This window comes from Nannobrachium achirus (genome assembly GCF_963921795.1).
Source record: "Nannobrachium achirus genome assembly, chromosome: 2".
Lineage (NCBI taxonomy): Eukaryota > Metazoa > Chordata > Actinopteri > Myctophiformes > Myctophidae > Nannobrachium > Nannobrachium achirus.
Genome location: NC_137811.1, coordinates 19,107,731 through 19,126,530, shown reverse-complemented (window position 1 = coordinate 19,126,530; position 18,800 = coordinate 19,107,731). Strand labels below are relative to the sequence as shown.

At 41.5% G+C, this 18,800-nt stretch overlaps 1 protein-coding gene across 1 annotated transcript; it reads right to left on the bottom strand.

Moving 5' to 3' along the window:
- Window positions 1-9,127: 9,127 nt before the first annotated feature.
- On the bottom strand, window positions 9,128-15,240 carry LOC308296962 (uromodulin-like; the record flags this gene model as incomplete). Its single annotated transcript, XM_080740328.1, has 8 exons — window positions 9,128-9,147; window positions 9,279-9,360; window positions 9,463-9,622; window positions 10,779-11,021; window positions 11,356-11,501; window positions 11,855-12,054; window positions 12,790-13,347; window positions 15,168-15,240. 8 exons carry the CDS (start codon window positions 15,238-15,240, stop codon window positions 9,128-9,130), a joined length of 1,482 nt encoding a protein of 493 aa, XP_080596454.1.
- Between the last annotated feature and the right edge of the window lie 3,560 nt (window positions 15,241-18,800).

Here is an 18,800-nt window from a genome sequence, read left to right as displayed (position 1 = left end):
ACAGCCTGATTTCTCTGGAGCCGTCTCTCCAGAAGATGTGTCTGGGAATGCAGTTCAGGTAGATGAGCAGGCTTACTTGGACATGCCGTTCGTCAGTCACGTCCCTTCTTTGTTCCAGTTGAGAAAGACAGTTGGGTTGTTTCTCAGGTTCAAGAGGTCGCTGGCTTTAGCTTGGAGCAGGAGGCTTCCTGTAAAGTTGGACCTGTTTGGTGAGAGGCTGCACGAGGACATGCAGACCCCTGTAGCATCAAAAAGAAGAAAGGAGATGCAGAATGCCATGGCTTCAGGAGATGGAGGGGCCTTGAAGTCTCACTTGGAGCACCCATGCTCTACAAATCTTTTTTTGCTTGGAGCTCGTGAGCTCTTTGAACTTTTCTCACTCCCTATCGCTCTCTTTGTTTCCCTTTTTTGCAGACAGAGGGGAGAATATGGATGAAGACAATACTATAGAGGAAGATAGTTGTGCGTACGAATGACCTTGCATTGATTGAATTTCTATTTTCTTGAATTATTGAATCGTAATGGTGCTAAGGTTAATGTCTCCTACATATTAATACATGTGTAATTAATGCACAGGCTTAATTAGGGGCCGGAATGTAGGAGCCATACTGGGTTAAATGGTATTTTGGGCACTTGGTTAATTGATTGATTGATTGGGTTAATTAACTGGCTATTTGGTGGAGGCACCCATTGGCACCTCATGCTGGGGGAGTGTCTCTGAAGGAGGCCTCAAGAGGTTACAAGAGACACCTCTCCCATGCTCACCTTCAAGGCTGGTTTTGGTCCATGGAGGTAGGGTGAGCTGGGGGAGTGAAACTTTTGTTGACCGCACTGGAGCACTTTTCATAGCTAGAAATCACTTTTATTGTTGTAATTTGCTCACTGATTATTTAATTTCATACACAGATTTATTTTATTATTTTGATAACTGTAATGATTGGTGTCACTGAAAATTATGAGTAAAGCATTTTAAACTTATGAGCGACTTTGTGGATGTGAGTGTTTTAAGGTGCGCGTCATACAGTATTTTAACCTCCCATGCTTAGCCTACCGGCTCTTTTAACTATTGGGGTTATTAGCAGCGGCAACAGGCCTACTAGGAAAGTGTGCTCCTCAGAGTGCAGTTCTCTGTCAAAAAAACTAGCACAAATGGCCAGATGGACACAAGCAAGAATATAGTCTTTGGTCATCATCAGTGGTGTAAAGTAACTAAGTAGATTTACTTAATTACTGTACTTAAGTACAATTACTGTACTTAAGTACACCCCCTCGTTCGCCTAAAACGAGGGGGTGATTATCTGCCTCTGGCGCAGGAGAAAGGAGAAGAGAAGAGAGGAGAGAGTAGAACGGAGACAGGGTCTAGGGAAACAAATAGTACACGCGCTCCCTATTTGCGAGTGCGCTCTTCGTATTATATCGCCTCTCTCTGAGTCTGCATGCAGTGCATTTGGCCAGAGAGAGAGGGGAAAGGGAGCAGAGCGTTCACCGTTCCTCCTCCGCCCGTGTCCCTGCATACTGGCAGGTCCCCGCAGCAGCTGGTGGAAAGTAACTAAAAGTACATTTACTTGAGTAGCCTGTACTTGTAGGCGAGTCCAATTTCCAGTACTTTCCTTCTACTCCACTACACTTCGGATCCTTTTGTATTTAATACCCAGCGATTTATTTTAACACATTAGTCTTTTTGCAGTTATAAATTAGCCTAAAACATACCATGCTTTTACCAGTAATACATTTGTGTACTTTTTCCAAGCGGCCACGCTGCCAGAGAGACACGGAAAAGGAGAAAAACACCGTTCCCCTCGGCCTCAATGCAACGTGAAGGTCCCTCCACCATTCTCTATCTCTCTCTTGAAATAGGGTAGAGTGAGCTTACTTTGATACAGAGAGAGAGAGGAATTGGCCTTTGAACGTTCGCTAAATTCGACACAAGGGCGACTAAAAAACAGACACCTTTTCGCTTTTTCGAAATTCTCGTTTGGTGTGGATGCTTCCATTGACTTTATAAGGTTTTTTAAAAAAGGCGAATTATACGCTAATTCGCCAATTCGCCCTCAGTATGTACGGACCTTTACAGTATGTTCCGGTCCAAGCTTCCTGGTCTTAGTTCACAGGACAACAGCATGTAGTAAGTTTACAATTTTTGATAATTAGCATAAAAATCAAATGGGTCTCAAAATAACTAGTTATATTTGTCTGTGATGCAGCTCATCAGTACTTGGGTTCTAGATTGTGTGTGTGTGTGTGTGTGTGTGTGTGTGTGTGTGTGTGTGTGTGTGTGTGTGTGTGTGTGTGTGTGTGTGTGTGTGTGTGTGTGTGTGCACGTACGTGCTAACCTTGCAAACCACTGGACTGATCTGCACCACATTTCTAGTGCAAGCTGACAGATGTCCAGGTACAGTTACAACTCTGAGTGCTTATAATTTTACATTGTAATACACTAATGAACTACTATCTACATACTGTAGCAGCAGGTGTAATGTTGTTATCAGTGAGCCATGCTGTTCTGTCTCAACCTGGCAGATACACCCATTCCTCCAGCCATGTCTTTTTCCTGTCACTTTTCTTTTCTTTTCTTTTTGGAGGGGATTATTATTATTTATTTGTTTTAGCATTATAGGGGCTTTTAGTGGTTTAAGAGCTAACTAGAGACCATTTAAAACAGGTGCATATTTTTCCATGTATTTTACTTTATATGATTATTCAGACAAATTTATTGGTTTATTGATTACATGAAGATATAATTCAAAGTATACTAGGAAAGTGTGCTCCTCAGAGCACAGTTCTCTGCCAAGCCAGGGCCTGGACATTTTATGATATACAGTATTATTATGATATATTATGAGTAATCTGACTGATACATCTTGATCACATGACTTCAGAGATAATGTGTATCGGTTTGTGTGAGTTTTGGACAAAAGTTGTAGAATGTGTGTTTTGAAGAATACTAGTCTAGCACAAATGGCTAGACAAACGGACGGAAGGATGGACGGATGGACGGACGGACGGACGGACGGACAGACGGATGGCCGGACGGACACAAGAAAAAATATAGCCTTTGGCCATCTGGCCTGGCAGAGACACACAATACAGATTGATCTGAATACATATACGAGGTTATTGTTCTGAGTCTGATGATCATTTTAATTACAATGTCCTTCTTATGCGAAAGAACATATTTCAAAAGAAGAAGAAAAAGGTTATGTATTATGAGATATCAAAATCAGTTGGAAAGATTTTTATTTTGATGTGATATCATAATTAAATGTAGGCTAATAAGGCACATTGACTATCAAGAAAATAAAAACATGGCATTTTATGTCAAAAAGTATTTTAACCGTTTAACAAAACAAAACAAAACAAAACAGGAAAAAAAGTTTTGTTTTGACCCCAAAATACCTTTATTATCAATCACCAACAGATTCAGTAAACTGTTAAAGAAGGCCAGACACATTTTGGGGGTGTCTGAGAGGAGGATGCTGTCCGTATGCATGAACCCATCAAGACAAGCGTTCATTATTAACCTACAATGACAGCAACTGGTGAATGTAACTTTGTTTTTCTTGACATCCAATCTTTTCTTCCTCGTGCCATTGCTACTGTAGGTTCAACTTATTTACCAATGTCAGTGCCCTTCTCGTTTACACCAGTTGTATAACCAGTTACCTTGTGCTGTCATTGCTACTGTAAATCACTCTGGATTAAGAGTGTCTGCTAATAACAACATTAATTGATCAGCCCACAATCTCCATTGTTCTATCATGTTTCGGGAGGTTTCTTCCTCATGCCTCCAATGTTTGTTCCCACGAAGGAACAAAGGAGGACTTACAGTATGTTCTGGTGCAAGCTTCCTGGTCTTATTTCACAGGACAACAGCATGTAGTTCAAAAGGTTAGTCATGTCATTGCATTGTAATCCATAATGTGGTTGGCAAGTTCATTTGAGGTTATTTGACAATGGTGTTCAAAGTGTTGTAACTCATTTATATAAACATTTAACTAATGAGGCCTAATCATCATTATAATTAGCATAAATAACTACCGGTAGTTATATTTGGCTGTGAATCAGCTCAGCTACTTGGGTTCTAGATTGGTGCAGCTTGCTTGCTCATGGACAATATAACACTGTGATGCATCACACAATAAATCTACTACAGGTGTGTGTGTGTGTGTGTGTGTGTGTGTGTGTGTGTGTGTGTGTGTGTGTGTGTGTGTGTGTGTGTGTGTGTGTGTGTGTGTGTGTGTGTGTGTGTGTGTGTGTGTGCCTTTCTGTCTGTTTAGCTTTTGGAGACTAACCTTGCAAACCACTGGACTGATCTCTAGTGCAAGCTGACAGATGTCCAGGTACAGTTACAAGTGCTTAGTTTTACATTGTAATACATTAGAGAACTGCTAGCTACGTAGCAGCAGGTGTAATGCTGTTATCAGTGAGCCATGCTGTTCTGTCTCAACCTGGCAGATACACCCATTCCTCCAGCCATGTCTTTTTCCTGTCACTTTTATTTTCTTTTTGGAGGGGTTTATTATTATTATTATGTATTTAGTTATACATTACATTATAGGGGGATGGTGACCCTCCATGCCTCTGGTGCTCAGCCATCCTACCCCCTCATAACCCAGTACGCAAATACCGCCATGTTGGATATGGCGCAATGCATTCCGGGTATTCGCAAAGGTCTCTGGGATTGTTTGGGTCCATGCGCATCCAACTCTAGGGGGCGCATCTCAGAGCCGCTATTGGGTTTGATGATAGTCTTGGAGGATGACGGACGCAGATGACCAATATAGTAATTTAAATGTTCCTCATCTACGCTATTTATTAGACCGTGACATTGTTGCGTCAAATGCATTAAAGAAGGATTTAGTTGCCTGTTGCCGTGCAGCATGTATTTTAAATCTGCAACCACCAAAACAATACGCTACAGATTACAGAAATAGAGGACCAGAGGAGGTCCAAACTAATTTTAGATGGGGGTATAATTTGTCTTCCCGATCCTGATACCCTCCTAAACGGCTGGGAAGACGTCATATTCTATCCACAGTTTTTACAAAGTGCTATAGAAGTAAGTCTAATAGTCCGTTATTGTCTCCAGGTTGGCAGAGGGAGTGTAGCGCCCAGGATTACATTAGATAATATAATTAATTGACACCGAACATGGGTTACAAAATCGTGGGATAAAAACAAACAAACAAATATATATGAAGTCTATTAATAAGAATCAAATCACGTTTGCGGCAATAAATAGGCATATATGCCATTGACTGTTAAAATATTTAATTGGCTCTTAATTATAAAGACCACCGGCTATGTGGCCGCCTGGGAAAATACTGTTATTAGGCTATTTTATAATTTAAGCCTATTATTAGTGGCTAAGGCCACGAAGTGGCAAATGGCCACTCATTGATATTGGACTTTCCCATTATTGTGGGCTCGCCTGTAAGGCGAGCACACTTTAGATATTGTCATTATTTCTATACTAGGCAGGCAGTCAGTCATATCAAGTTCTCCTCAAAACTTCGGTTCCTTTCAACTCCTACATACTTAGTGAGAAAATGAAAATAAAAACATCAATGTGTTCAGCTTACTGTGGCGACGTGTGCTATTACTTTTTACAGCAATCGGCCAAATGGTGGCACTGTAGGAAGCCTTCGAAAGTGCGAACTTTGAACAGGTATAGCTCATGCTCTGTTTTAGGAACAGCCATGAAACCTGTATACACGTATGCGTCTCCTCATGCCGAACAACCTTTACGCTCTGACTTTTGACCTCTGACCTTTAGATCCCCCAGAATTTTGAATTATATGAAAAACAGTAAAAATCTATCTCCGCCTGGGATTTTTGCGTTACGCGCACAAAACTTTTTTCACATGAACTGCCGGATTTCTTTTAAAGTGAAATATAATTTTTTAATAATTCAATCAATATTGCGGTTTTATGCAAATTATTCTTTGGCCTCTAAATCATACATGCAAAGTTACACGTTCATGGCATTTGGCAAAGATGTAGAGGGTAAGTCAAAGTATCACTGAAACCAATTTTATTCCAATCGGCCAAAGGGGGGCGCTATACGAAGCGTTTGAAAATTCAAACTTTAAACGGGCATAAGTCATGCCTCGTTTCGTTTGAAGACATGCAACTTGCTTACACGCGTGCTTTGACTCAAGCGGAAGACATCTGTGTCTTTGTTAAGTAAGCTCCGCCCTTAGATTTTCCGCCATTTTGAGCAGTTTGTAAAACGCTTAAACCCGCTTTTATTCTGGAATTTTCGCGTCACGTCCACAAAACTTTTTTTACATGAACTTTGGACCAATATCTAAAGATCTGTCAGATCGGATTTTTTTTTAAATTGAAACATGCTTTTTTAATAATTCAATGAATATTGCAGTTTTATGCAAATTATTCTTCTGCCTCTAAATCATACATGCAAAGTAACATGTTCATGGCATTTGGCAAAGATGTAGAGTGTTAGTCCAAATATCACTAAAACCAATCTTACTCCAATTGGCCATAGGGGGGCGCTATATCATTTTGAGCAGTTTTTGAAACGCTTAAACCCGTTAGGATTTCTTTTAGCAATTTGCATGAAACATTCTACACACAATCTAAGGACCTTTATCTAATATGCCTATGAAGTGCACACACACAAACAAATAAAATAATAATAAATATAGCTGCAGGCAGCGATAAAGTGGCCAAAGCCAAAAACACCTCAAATCATGAACACAGCTTGCAATATGCGTGAAATCTTGCAAGCACATTCCCAATAGGTCAAGGAACAGATACCACCCTTCTCACATTGTCTGTTATAGCGCCACCAGCGGGTCAACTTTTGCACAACACATTTTTGGAACAATATGGACCAATCTTTGACGTCAGTAACGTCAAAGAGAGCACTGCCTGCGATCTTGACATTGTGTACTTTTATAGCCATTGTTTTCTGGCTTGAAGCGAGCCCACAATTGTTTCGAAAGAACACTATTTTCTAGTGATTATTATTCTTCCGCCACTTTTTCTCTAGCGGCTAGACCGTGCAGTCGCTTTTTACGAAACTCAGCAGTATGGCAGAGGACTATGCCAAATGGCTAAAACGCGAAGCTCGCAACAATCGGCCAAAGGGTGGCGCTGTAGGAAGCCTTTGAAAAATGACAACTTTGAACAGATAAAGCTCATGCTCTGTTTCAGATCCAGCTATGAAACCTGTATACACTTATGCGTCTCCTCATGCCGAACAACTTTTACGCTCTTTGACCTCTGACCTTTACTTCTCCCACAATTTTGAATTTTATGAAAAACAGTAAAAATCTATCACCTCCTGGGATTTTCGCATCACGTGCGCGAAACTTTTTTTACATGAACTTTGGACCAATACGGTCAGATCTGTCTCGGCGGATTTTTTTTTTAAAGTGAAACATTATTTTTTAATAATTCACTGTTTATTCTTCTGCCTCTAAATCATACATGCAAAGTGACACGTTCATGGCATTTGGCAAATATGTAGAAGGTTAGTCCAAATATGGTTTCTCACGTTGCATTGAGGCCGAGGGGAACGGTGTTTTTCTCCTTTTCCGTGTCTCTCTGGCAGCGTGGCCGCTTGGAAAAAGTACACGAATGTATTACTGGTAAAAGCATGGTATGTTTTAGGCTAATTTATAACTGCAAAAAGACTAATGTTTTAAAATAAATCGCTGGGTATTAAATACAAAAGGATCCGAAGTGTTGTGGAGTAGAAGGAAAGTACTGGAAATTGGACTCGCCTACAAGTACAGGCTACTCAAGTAAATGTACTTTTAGTTACTTTCCACCAGCTGCTGCGGGGACCTGCCAGTATGCAGGGACACGGGCGGAGGAGGAACGGTGAATGCTCTGCTCCCTTTCCCCTCTCTCTCTCTGGCCAAATGCACTGCATGCAGACTCAGAGAGAGGTGATATAATACGAAGAGCGCACTGTCTCGCAAATAGGGAGCGCGTGTACTATTTGTTTCCCTAGACCCTGTCTCCGTTCTACTCTCTCCTCTCTTCTCTTCTCCTTTCTCCTGCGCCAGAGGCAGATAATCACCCCCTCGTTTTAGGCGAACGAGGGGGTGTACTTAAGTACAGTAATTGTACTTAAGTACAGTAATTAAGTAAATCTACTTAGTTACTTTACACCACTGATGATGACCAAAGACTATATTCTTGCTTGTGTCCATCTGGCCATTTGTGCTAGTTTTTTTGACAGAGAACTGCACTCTGAGGAGCACACTTTCCTAGTAGGCCTGTTGCCGCTGCTAATAACCCCAATAGTTAAAAGAGCCGGTAGGCTAAGCATGGGAGGTTAAAATACTGTATGACGCGCACCTTAAAACACTCACATCCACAAAGTCGCTCATAAGTTTAAAATGCTTTACTCATAATTTTCAGTGACACCAATCATTACAGTTATCAAAATAATGCAATAAATCTGTGTATGAAATTAAATAATCAGTGAGCAAATTACAACAATAAAAGTGATTTCTAGAATTTTCCTGCTGTCAGAACATGGCCCCATTGGGCCATGTTATGGCCCAATCATATCATATTCATCCTACTGAGGATAATTATATTGTGTGCATTGTGAATATACTGTTGTGTAATCAGGGAAAATTAACGTAGTTGATGATGTTTAAATAGAAGTGATTATCAGTATCACCTTTTTAGCAATATTGAGTTAAATTAGTTATGACACACCTGATGTCAAGGAGGATACAAAAAAAAAACAGTTAAATAATCAGTGTGTTTTCCTACAATAACTTAAATATTGAGGTTATACAGTACTTACATTTTATTTTTGTTCGAATATACTTCATCATTGATCATTCACATGTTTTTACATAAACTAAATAATTATATGTTATGGGATTTGGATCTTGAAGAAGCAGACACAGATTTGCCTTTTCAAAGCGATTTATTGAATTAATCAAATCAACATTTAACTGTTGTCATTTTTATTGATTTGCGAGAAAATACAGAGAAATACAATAATTGTTAATGATTAGTTATAGAATAGATTCATCATAGGATAGTATATTTCTGAAACCTACACAAGAAACCCCTCACGAAATCATGATTTGAAAATGGAATATATTGGAGTCATTTAAAGTTGTCCACTGGCTCACTCAGCTAGCTTGTCCCCTGAAGATACAAAACAAAGAGAAAAAAACAACAACAAAATGTAATCCACTTCAATGATATTGAGATGTCATGGCATGTCAGATCTGCATATTTAATAAAATATAGTATTTCTTATTGTTGTTCATACTCACAGGTGATTGGTCCAATGGTGATGGGTTTGAAGCGTACAGCTGTGGAAACGGAGCGACGGCGCCTCCCTGTCCCTGAGCAAACCTGTGAACGGTGAAGGAATAGCAGTAAGCACACAGTTTGCTACTGACTTAACTGTCTGGTGTGAAACAACAGCAGAGTGTGGAAAGAAAGTGTGAAACGTACAGGAGAACATGAGGAGGTTCTCTGGTCACACAGGTGGAGGCTGCAGTGAAGGTAGATATCTCTGTTGTCTCCATTGAACAGGAAGAGCCGAGCAAAGAAAAGAGCCTGGAGGGAAGAGCCGCTCTCAACCACTGTCACCTGACGACGGTTGGTAGAACACCTGGAGAAAAGAAATGTCACGTTGTAGGCTCATGACTAATTTTAAGGATTGTACTGCAATCCTACAATAAATACAATAAATGCATACTCACATTCATAATCTAGCAATAAACAAATAATTACATTCATAATCTAACAATAAAAGAACAATAAATTGAGACATTTTTTTTTACTTTATACCAGGGAAGGATTATCCATTGACTGCATAGGGCAAGTGCCCTCGTGTACCATGGTCAAGGAGGGGCAGCAAAATGATTAAGACAAATAGGCTTTCTAAAATATGTGTCATCATTTTCTATTTACCAAAAGAGATGCAAACAGGTACAAATCTATGTAAAAACTAACCACTAATAATATATGAATTCAGAGTCGCTGTTGAAGTATTGCTCAACTCGCACTACATAAATGGAAACTGAAATGGGTAGGGTTAATAGGACAGGGAACTGGTTAACGCTAATAATTACTTTTTCTTCCATTTACAGAATAGAGCAGGACCTGTGATTGGTGAATGGTGAAACAAAAAAAGATTGATTGAGGCTTCACACGTCATTGGTGAGTTTCAAAGTATCGAAAATCACTTTGTAGATTCATATTGCTGTGGCTTCCATTGAAAAGGACTTTTAACCTGTTGCTTTGTTGCTGCTACAGTAGTGTGAACTAGGGGCCCTAGGGCATTCACATAGTGATTTTTAGTATAATTATTCGACCTCAAAGTATTCGAATAGTCGAATATTCGACAGGACTGGCCAAACTGTCAAATATTAAGTAAGCAAGAGGCGAACATTGTGAAAATAGCCGATCTAGCATGTAGATCTGCTATTTTCACAATATCTATCTGCGGAAACCGAGTCACATTAATTGTAATACCTACAATTCTTGTGCTTGTCAGGGTGGGGGTCCCCAGTTCAAATATGTTTATTTTGGGGGTCACGGCCTAAAAATGTTTGAGAACCCCTGGTATAGTGTCACGATTGGCGAAGGCAGGAGGTTTAGGACCCAAATGCAGACAGGCAGGCGGAGGCAGAAAGGCTCAAATGCAACAGAGTTGCCATATTCGAAAATGTGGTGAATGCCCTAGTGTGAACGTACGCAGCATAATTGGAGCTATCAGACCTGTACAACACACTAACACTGCACCGTGCATTGAAAAAACCTACTTGTTCTGAATGAGGAAGTGACCCATGGGGTCATCAGGGCTGGAAGAGTGAGTGGTGTAGCAGTCGTCCAGAACGACCGCAAACGTTGGATCCGTTACCCCTACAGATACTCCTACATACAGGGCAGAGCCCACTGGCAGGGTGACTGGGCCTGCTGGGTAAGGCTCTGTGTAGTTGGAGTTTTGGAACAAGGACATGGAGGCGTTGGTTGGTGAACCCACACCTGACATGGCACCTTTAAGCCTGTCAAGGAAACATACTGTAATTAACTGTAAACAAGCCTTTGATTTTTAAAGAAATTCTGATCATTGTCCTGTAAACACAATGTTTGTATATCATTTTTTTGTATATACATTTTCAGTCATATAAAATGTGTTATAAACCGTATATACCTACAGTATAGGATATAAAGTTAGCCTTGACCCAATCTAGACAGATAAGAGAGAACGTCTTGTATGGTCTATAACTAACTATAACTATACAATAATACCAAACATTTTTCATTCAACCTTTGAATGTAGGTATATTAACTGTGTTCTCACTAGTAACTTTAAATAAGACATTACACATTACTTACTGAAGGTTTGGTCTGATGGCCACATCCAGGCTGGCCACCGTGTCCAGAGGATAGACACAGGAGAAGTGGAAACTCACAGGTGTTGAGCCATTATTTGCAGAGTAGACAAATATACTGTTGGAGTAGATGGCATGGGTGTTGTTGGTCTGAAAGACAGAGGTTAAATGAATGGTCAGTGGACTGGAGTAAATCATGTATCCAGCTGCAAACAATGAAATAAACAAGTTAATACAATAATAAATAAAAAAAGCATGATTGTATGAGCTAAGTCCTGTAACATCTAATATACTGTGGCCAACATGTCTGTGAAAGCCACCTGACCTGAACGATAATCATACATAATTATTGTAATAATATGAGAAGAGAAGAGAAGAGAAGAGAAGAGAAGAGACTTTTTTTTTGTTTTGTTTTGTTTTGTTTCTTGCAGTGAGAAAATGAGGCTACTGCAAGAAACAGAACTACCATAACAACAGCAACAAGTTATCAGACAGATCCTCACCGTCAATGTGTTCCCACAGGTGTCAGCATGACGTTCCACTTGGTACCACACTGCTCCATCACGCTCTTTGAAAGATGAGCACCGTGGGTCGGCCAGGTGACCAGAGGATCCATTCAAACCAAAGGATTGTAGATCGGTCAGTTGCAGGCCAATCTGGATTAGACTCTGACCACAAATAAGTGAACCTGGATGATAAGTGGCTAAAAAGGAGAAAGATAGGAAGGTAAAAGCAAGGTGGGAGAACTCTTTGAACACATTTTCAAACTTGAACAACAAGCACTCAAGCCTTCTCGATGCATTTCACTCAAGCCGCCAAATAAGCTTTATTGTAATCTAATATTATAATACCACTATAGCTGCATAATAGGCTAATTGACAACTGATTGCAGTTACAAGCTTAGACATTTTACAGTTCTTGACATGAATGGGATGTGTGACAAACTTGCAACCAGACAAGGCCAATCAGTCTTGGGGAAATTTGGATTTGACTAACAAATAAGTTCATAAACTGAAGGCTGAAGCTGAGGGGGGTTGACCAACAGAAACTTAAAGGCTTTAAGTGACAGAAGCTGAAGTGGTTTGAGGATAATTTGAGGAGAACATAGGTCTGAGAATTATTACAGCTCATCTTTTAGAAACTCAGCGTCACCAAACAATCTTTGTGATAATATTATAGATTAATAGTTATATGAACAATTTTACAACACGCTATTTACCTGCACAATAGGCTATGTTACAGCCGTTTGTCTTTTCAAGCTTGTAGACATAGTAGTTATGATGACAGTTCTTGACATGGATGGAAGGTTGGGGATGACTACAACAGGAACTAGAATAGCTACCACAGACGCTGCACTTTACAATCATATCTGACACTGCTGGATGAGGCTGCTTCATCCATACAGCAACCTGTGTTCCACACATGTTTTTTTTCACACATGTCTCTGGTATCTGGGCACTGCTTTGCCCCAGGAACAGGCGATACCACCGTTTCCCATCAAAAGCGCTGTTGTCACAGTGTGAGCCCTGACTATAAGGGTAATCTGTTGCTCTCCAGTCGTCTCTCAGTGCTGTGTAGTGATCACAGGGATCTACACAGCCAGAGTTGATACAGTCCTGACCTGATGGACAAGCCTTGTTGCCACAGGAGAACTGAACAGCAGATCTTTTGGCCCTGGAGAGATGCACTCTGCACTCAAAGGAGCCAGGTGTGTTCACACAGACCTGAGAGCCATGGGTGCAGGGTGCCTCAGGGAGGGAGCACTCATCAATATCCACACAGCCTTTCTCTGGTGACCATCTGTAACCTTGGTGACAACAAGAGGAATCACTGCAGAGCTTTACATGGTAACAGGTGAGGCCATCACCGACGAAGCCGTCGTTACACACACAGGACACTGATTGGCTGAGGAAGGCGTTGTCTCTCTCTGTTTTGTCGGGTGACTCCAGGCATTTAGCCTGATCATGACATGATTCACAGCTGAGGATGGTTGTACCTGTGAAAGGAATTAGTTATTCAAAACTAATACATAAGGCTATTCATTTAGCCAGTTGTGAATATAATACTAATAATAATAATAATAATTATTATTATAATATTTAAAATAGGTAATTTAGGTGAAACAAGCAAAAGATTTGTTCAACATGCACGCACGCACACACGCACGCACATACTCACACACACACACACACACACACACACACACACACACACACACACACACACACACACACACACACACACACACACACACACACACACACAGAAAGGGACACAAAGTACACAAGTCACTCTAGTCTAAAGCATCAATGTTCTCTCATCTTTAACACAATGCCTGCCAAGGGTTAAAAAAAAATCTATCTTAGTACTGCCCGGCTTTTTACAAAAAATTAAAATGAAAATAAAAAAAAAATTAAACATTTTTTGAAAAAAAATAAGCTCTCAGAAGATGTCCATTGCCCCCTTGCAGTTGGCAGAAAAATATAATCAACCCCAAGAAAAATCTATTTTTAGATTAACACACACAAACAATTACAGCATGTGGATGGTGGCCATTTTGGCAGCCATCTTGAAGAAGGTGTGCAGAAAGCTGATTACATGAATAACATTTTTATAATTTTTTATCAGCATCACAGGCTGCCCAAAGAGCTGTGAACACATTGCTGTCTCATATATTAGTGAACAGTGCCCCCCAGTGGCCAAAAACGGTAGAACGTACAGTAACGTGTAAGGCGGTAGATAGCTGGGCAAAATAGAACGTTTATAAACGTGTAAGGCGGCAGATGTGTTAAAGGAGTAGTTCACCCCCAAAATGACTTTTTTTCTATTGATTAGTCACACCATGGAGACTTGAGTTAAATAATATTTTTTTGTATTTGTCGCACCCCCCCCCCCGACCCAAATGCATTTGGGTCAGAATCAGAAAGGTACATTTAGGGTCAAGGGTCAAGTAAATGAGTCTCACACAAATGCATTTGGGTCCCCATCCAGGGCCTTGTATTTGGGTCCCCATCCAGGGCCTTGTATTTGGGTCCCCATCCAGGGCCTTGTATTTGGGTCCCCATCCAGGGCCTTGTATTTGGGTCCCCATCCAGGGCCTTGTATTTGGGTCCCCATCCAGGGCCTTGTATTTGGGTCCCCATCCAGGGCCTTGTATTTGGGTCCCCATCCAGGGCCTTGTATTTGGGTCCCCATCCAGAATCAATGGGGTTAAATTTACTATAATACTGTACATTTGTTTTGTCTTAAGAATGCGACAAATACAAAAGAAATCACACCCGTGTGAACTGAGCGGTGGTTCCCCCCCCCCCCCCCCCCCCCCGTGTGTGTGTGTGTGTGTGTGTGTGTGTGTGTGTGTGTGTGTGTGTGTGTGTGTGTGTGTGTTTGTGTGTGTGTGTGTGTGGCCTGGCCTGAACAACAGCGCCCCTCCCTTAACATGTGTGGTCAGAAAAGGTACTACACCACAGGCTTGAGGCTACAAACAGACCCACATACAAACCCACATACAAACAAACAAACATACCTACACACACGGCCACGCTATGGAGACGGTGTGACCACCGCTCAAAAAAAAAAGAAATCAATACTCAAGTCTCCATGGTGTGACTAATCAATAGAAGAAGAAAAAAAACATTTTGGGGGTGAACTACTCCTTTAACCCTTAACACGCAAATACTTTGTGCTTTAAAATCATCTATGGTTGTAAAAGCATATTAATGTAATATCATGTAAAAGGACTACCAAGCAGGACACTCATCTAATATGAATATTAAACATCACATCCATCCCAATAAGAGGACATTAGAGGCAGTTTACCTGGACCGTTTCCTGTAACATTCTGTATGAACAGAACTAACAGAACAGCCAACACTCTCACCAGGGTCCACATCCTGGACATCTGACACAAACCTGTTGACAATGTATTAAACAACACCACAAAGAAAATAACCAGATAAAATGTAAATGTAGAACATTGACAAGATATGTTACACGCAGTAATCTAGATGCCAATATATTTGCCCATCCGCCTACCTTGCAGAGGTTGTTTTAGGAATCAACCTGCAAATTCACAAAATATGTTATTTTGCAGAAATCTTTGGGTGCCAATATATATGTATTTGCCCATCCTCTTACCTTGCACTTTGCAGAGGTCGTGCTTTAAGATTCAACCTGGAGGTGAGAATTTATAAGACACGGTGACTGCCCACTTTTTGAACATGTCCTTCCCCGGAAGTGACCTTCCATCATAGATGGTCATAGGAAGGTGACATAGAAAGATGACTTGAAAAACTGGCGTCATACCTTGTTGATTACCTAAGATTGTCACATATCATCCATGACAGGTGTCATACACCCAGATGCTTACCAGGAACAACTAGAGGATTCAATGCTTTGCTCAAGGAAACTTTGAGCAAACAAGTACTTTTAGGCCCCCCCACCGCCACGCCACAAAGACCCCATGCTACCCAGTATGTGAAGTCTGCAGTGGTGAAAAAAGTACTCAAATGTTTTAAAAGTATCAATTTAGTTTTAGTCCACTCCACACTTTTGAGTTCACTCTCCTGAACTTGAACAGTGAGGACGCTCTGTCAGACGCTCTGTCGCATAGACGCTATATCAGCCTTTTTAACATATTTCTGCTCATTTGTTTTTAACCAAACTTATGGAGCCTAGCCCGGTGACATACACAATCGTACTACACATGCGATTTTAGTGATCGGCAATGTGGATTATTTTATATCTCTAACTTTTGCCGCTGCTAGCTGGCTGTGGCTAGCCCTCAGCCTAGACGCCAGCCTAGTAGCGAGGTAGCTGTGGCTCGTTTTTAGCCAAGAAGCTGCTAACCCCCTCCACCCTGTTTTAAACGTTTTGGGGTAAAGGTTGCCTGATCTGTCTGCTACATATACAGTGGACCTTTTGATCATCGGATGCTTTGATCACCCGGGATCATTGCAATCTGGCCGCTACTACTGCCGCCGCTGTCAACAGCCTGGAGGGAAACAGAGGACCCCCGATGTGTACAACCATGCCATCGCTTACCTCTACTCTGGGCTGCGAACGCTGTCTCCACCAGGAACAGAGGATCAAAGATCTGGAGGCTCGTATCTCGATCCTGCATAACATCCAGAAGGACGAGGAGCTTCTCGACTCGCTTGCTGCGACCGCCGCAGGCTTCGCGTCTGCTGTATTGGAGGACCCCGTCCCCGTGCCTCGCTCTCAACCGCCGGGCCTGATGAAGGAGCCTCCAGCCATGGACCCAGCGCTCAGCGATGTCACCACGGAGGTGGATTTTCCTATGCTGGGTGCCAAACCCAAACGGCCCAGGGCCAGCGCCACTGTCGCCTCGGATCCCTGGACCGCAGTCCGTCGCTCCGGCCATAAGTGGGGTAGGAATTCACGTGCTACCTCTCCCCCTATCCTTCTTAGCAATAACTTTGAAGTACTTGGTTCACTCCTGGAAGAACATCAGTCCAGCCCCAGGAGAAAGAGGGTGAAGAGCTGGGGAACTGCCATGGATCGGGTTGTTGACCCCTCGCCTCCCCAGAGGAGCGAGGTGGTAGACTCTGTCCATTGCATGCGCCCGGCGACTGCTCGTGCAAATGTTGCCCACTTCACCCCCATGCCGAGACCATCGCTATGTCCTCCTCCACTTCCACTACAATGGCCCGCTGTGGTGTCTCATTCCGCTTCAGCGAGCTCCACTAGGGCTAAGCAGCGCCCCTCCAAAGCCTCACTGCCGACCAACAAGACCTCCGGTCGCGGTTTGCGACCCAGTCCTCTACGTAGTCGGCCCTCACCTCCCACGGTACTAATAATTGGGGATAGTATGGTCAGAGGCATTCGGATCTCAAATGCCTTGGTCTATTGTTATCCAGGCGCAAATACTACTTTTATCCTAGATCGACTCCCCACTATCCTAGTCTCTCTCCCATCCTCCATCAAGAAAATCGTCCTTCATATAGGTGTCAACGACCGACAATCTGTTGACACTAGAAGGAATTTCAAAGACATCCTAGATCTCCTTCTTGGGTGCCGTAAACAAGTTTTCGTCTCGGGTCCTATCCCACTGCTGCGCCGTGGAGAAAGCCGATTTGGAAAGTTGCTTGACCTGCACCACTGGCTGCAATCCGTTTGCTCATCTTGCAACATAATCTACATCCATAATTTCCATTTGTTTTGGGCTCGTCCAGCCTTTTACAGTCCAGATGGCCTACATCCGAGCATAATAGGGAATGAATCATTATCATTCCACTTGCAGCGCACACTGGACTCCCACGCCTGACTGTTTACGTCCGCTATAAATTCGTCCGGCCAAAACAAGGACACTGCCGGTCACTATCAGTTCCGTTCCACCTCAGTTTCCCATACCTGCAATACATCTGCCCCCTGGTGGCCAGATTGTCAAAATGTGCATGTTTCATCACCCGTTATACAACAAATACAGGTCTTGATAACTGCTAGAACTTATCATACTCATTGTTTAAAACGTGATGTACGCCTTTCACATCTATCTACGGTCCCCCTATTGCCAAACACCACTATTTATTCTATGTACCAGTCTGATTCTGACCGATCGCCAGAGTTTAATGTACAACATTTTAAAAATAGAAAAGGACTGGGCTTAATTCACTGGAATATTAGAAGTTTGGTTAAAGAAGGAAAATTAGACCATCTTAAAATTTTTATTGCTCAAACAGATCCAGATATTTTGATTATGACTGAATCTTGGTTAAAGAACAAGCACAGTGATTCTGAGGTATTTTTAAATGATTACAATTTATTTAGAATAGATAGAATTTCAAGTGGAGGTGGTGGAGTGGCCATTTATGCCAAAACTTGTTTTTCTGTTACTGTTCTTAAGGCTGTTGCTGTGGAAAAATGTTTTGAATTCTTGGCTCTAAGAGTCAACTTGGGGCCTACAAATACACTTATTGTGATTGGTATATACAGGCTTCCATCCGCTAAGCCCGAAGCCTTAGAGAAATTGGCTAGGTTAATTTCTCTCTATAAAAATTCAGAAATTATTATTATGGGTGACGTAAATTTAAATTGGGCAACTAATGTATCGGATAAATGGAAAGAAATCTGTAGTAATCTTAACCTCACCCAATTGATCACAGAACCAACCAGGCCCAATTTTAACAACATAGAAAGATCAAGCTTGTTAGATCTTATTCTATGTAATAAGAGTGATAAAATTACTGCCTCTGGTGTCTTTGAACTTGATGTAAGTGACCATTGTCCCATTGCCTGCATAAGAGACACTAGGGTAAAGAAAGCACAGCCACAAGTTATTGTAAAGCGTAATTTTAAGCATTTCAATGAGCAGATCTTTTTTGATGATTTTCATCACATGGATATTTTAAGCACATCAACCATTTTAGAACCTGAAAGAGCATTAAATCACTTTATTAAGAACTTCAATTTACTGGTTAATAAACATGCTCC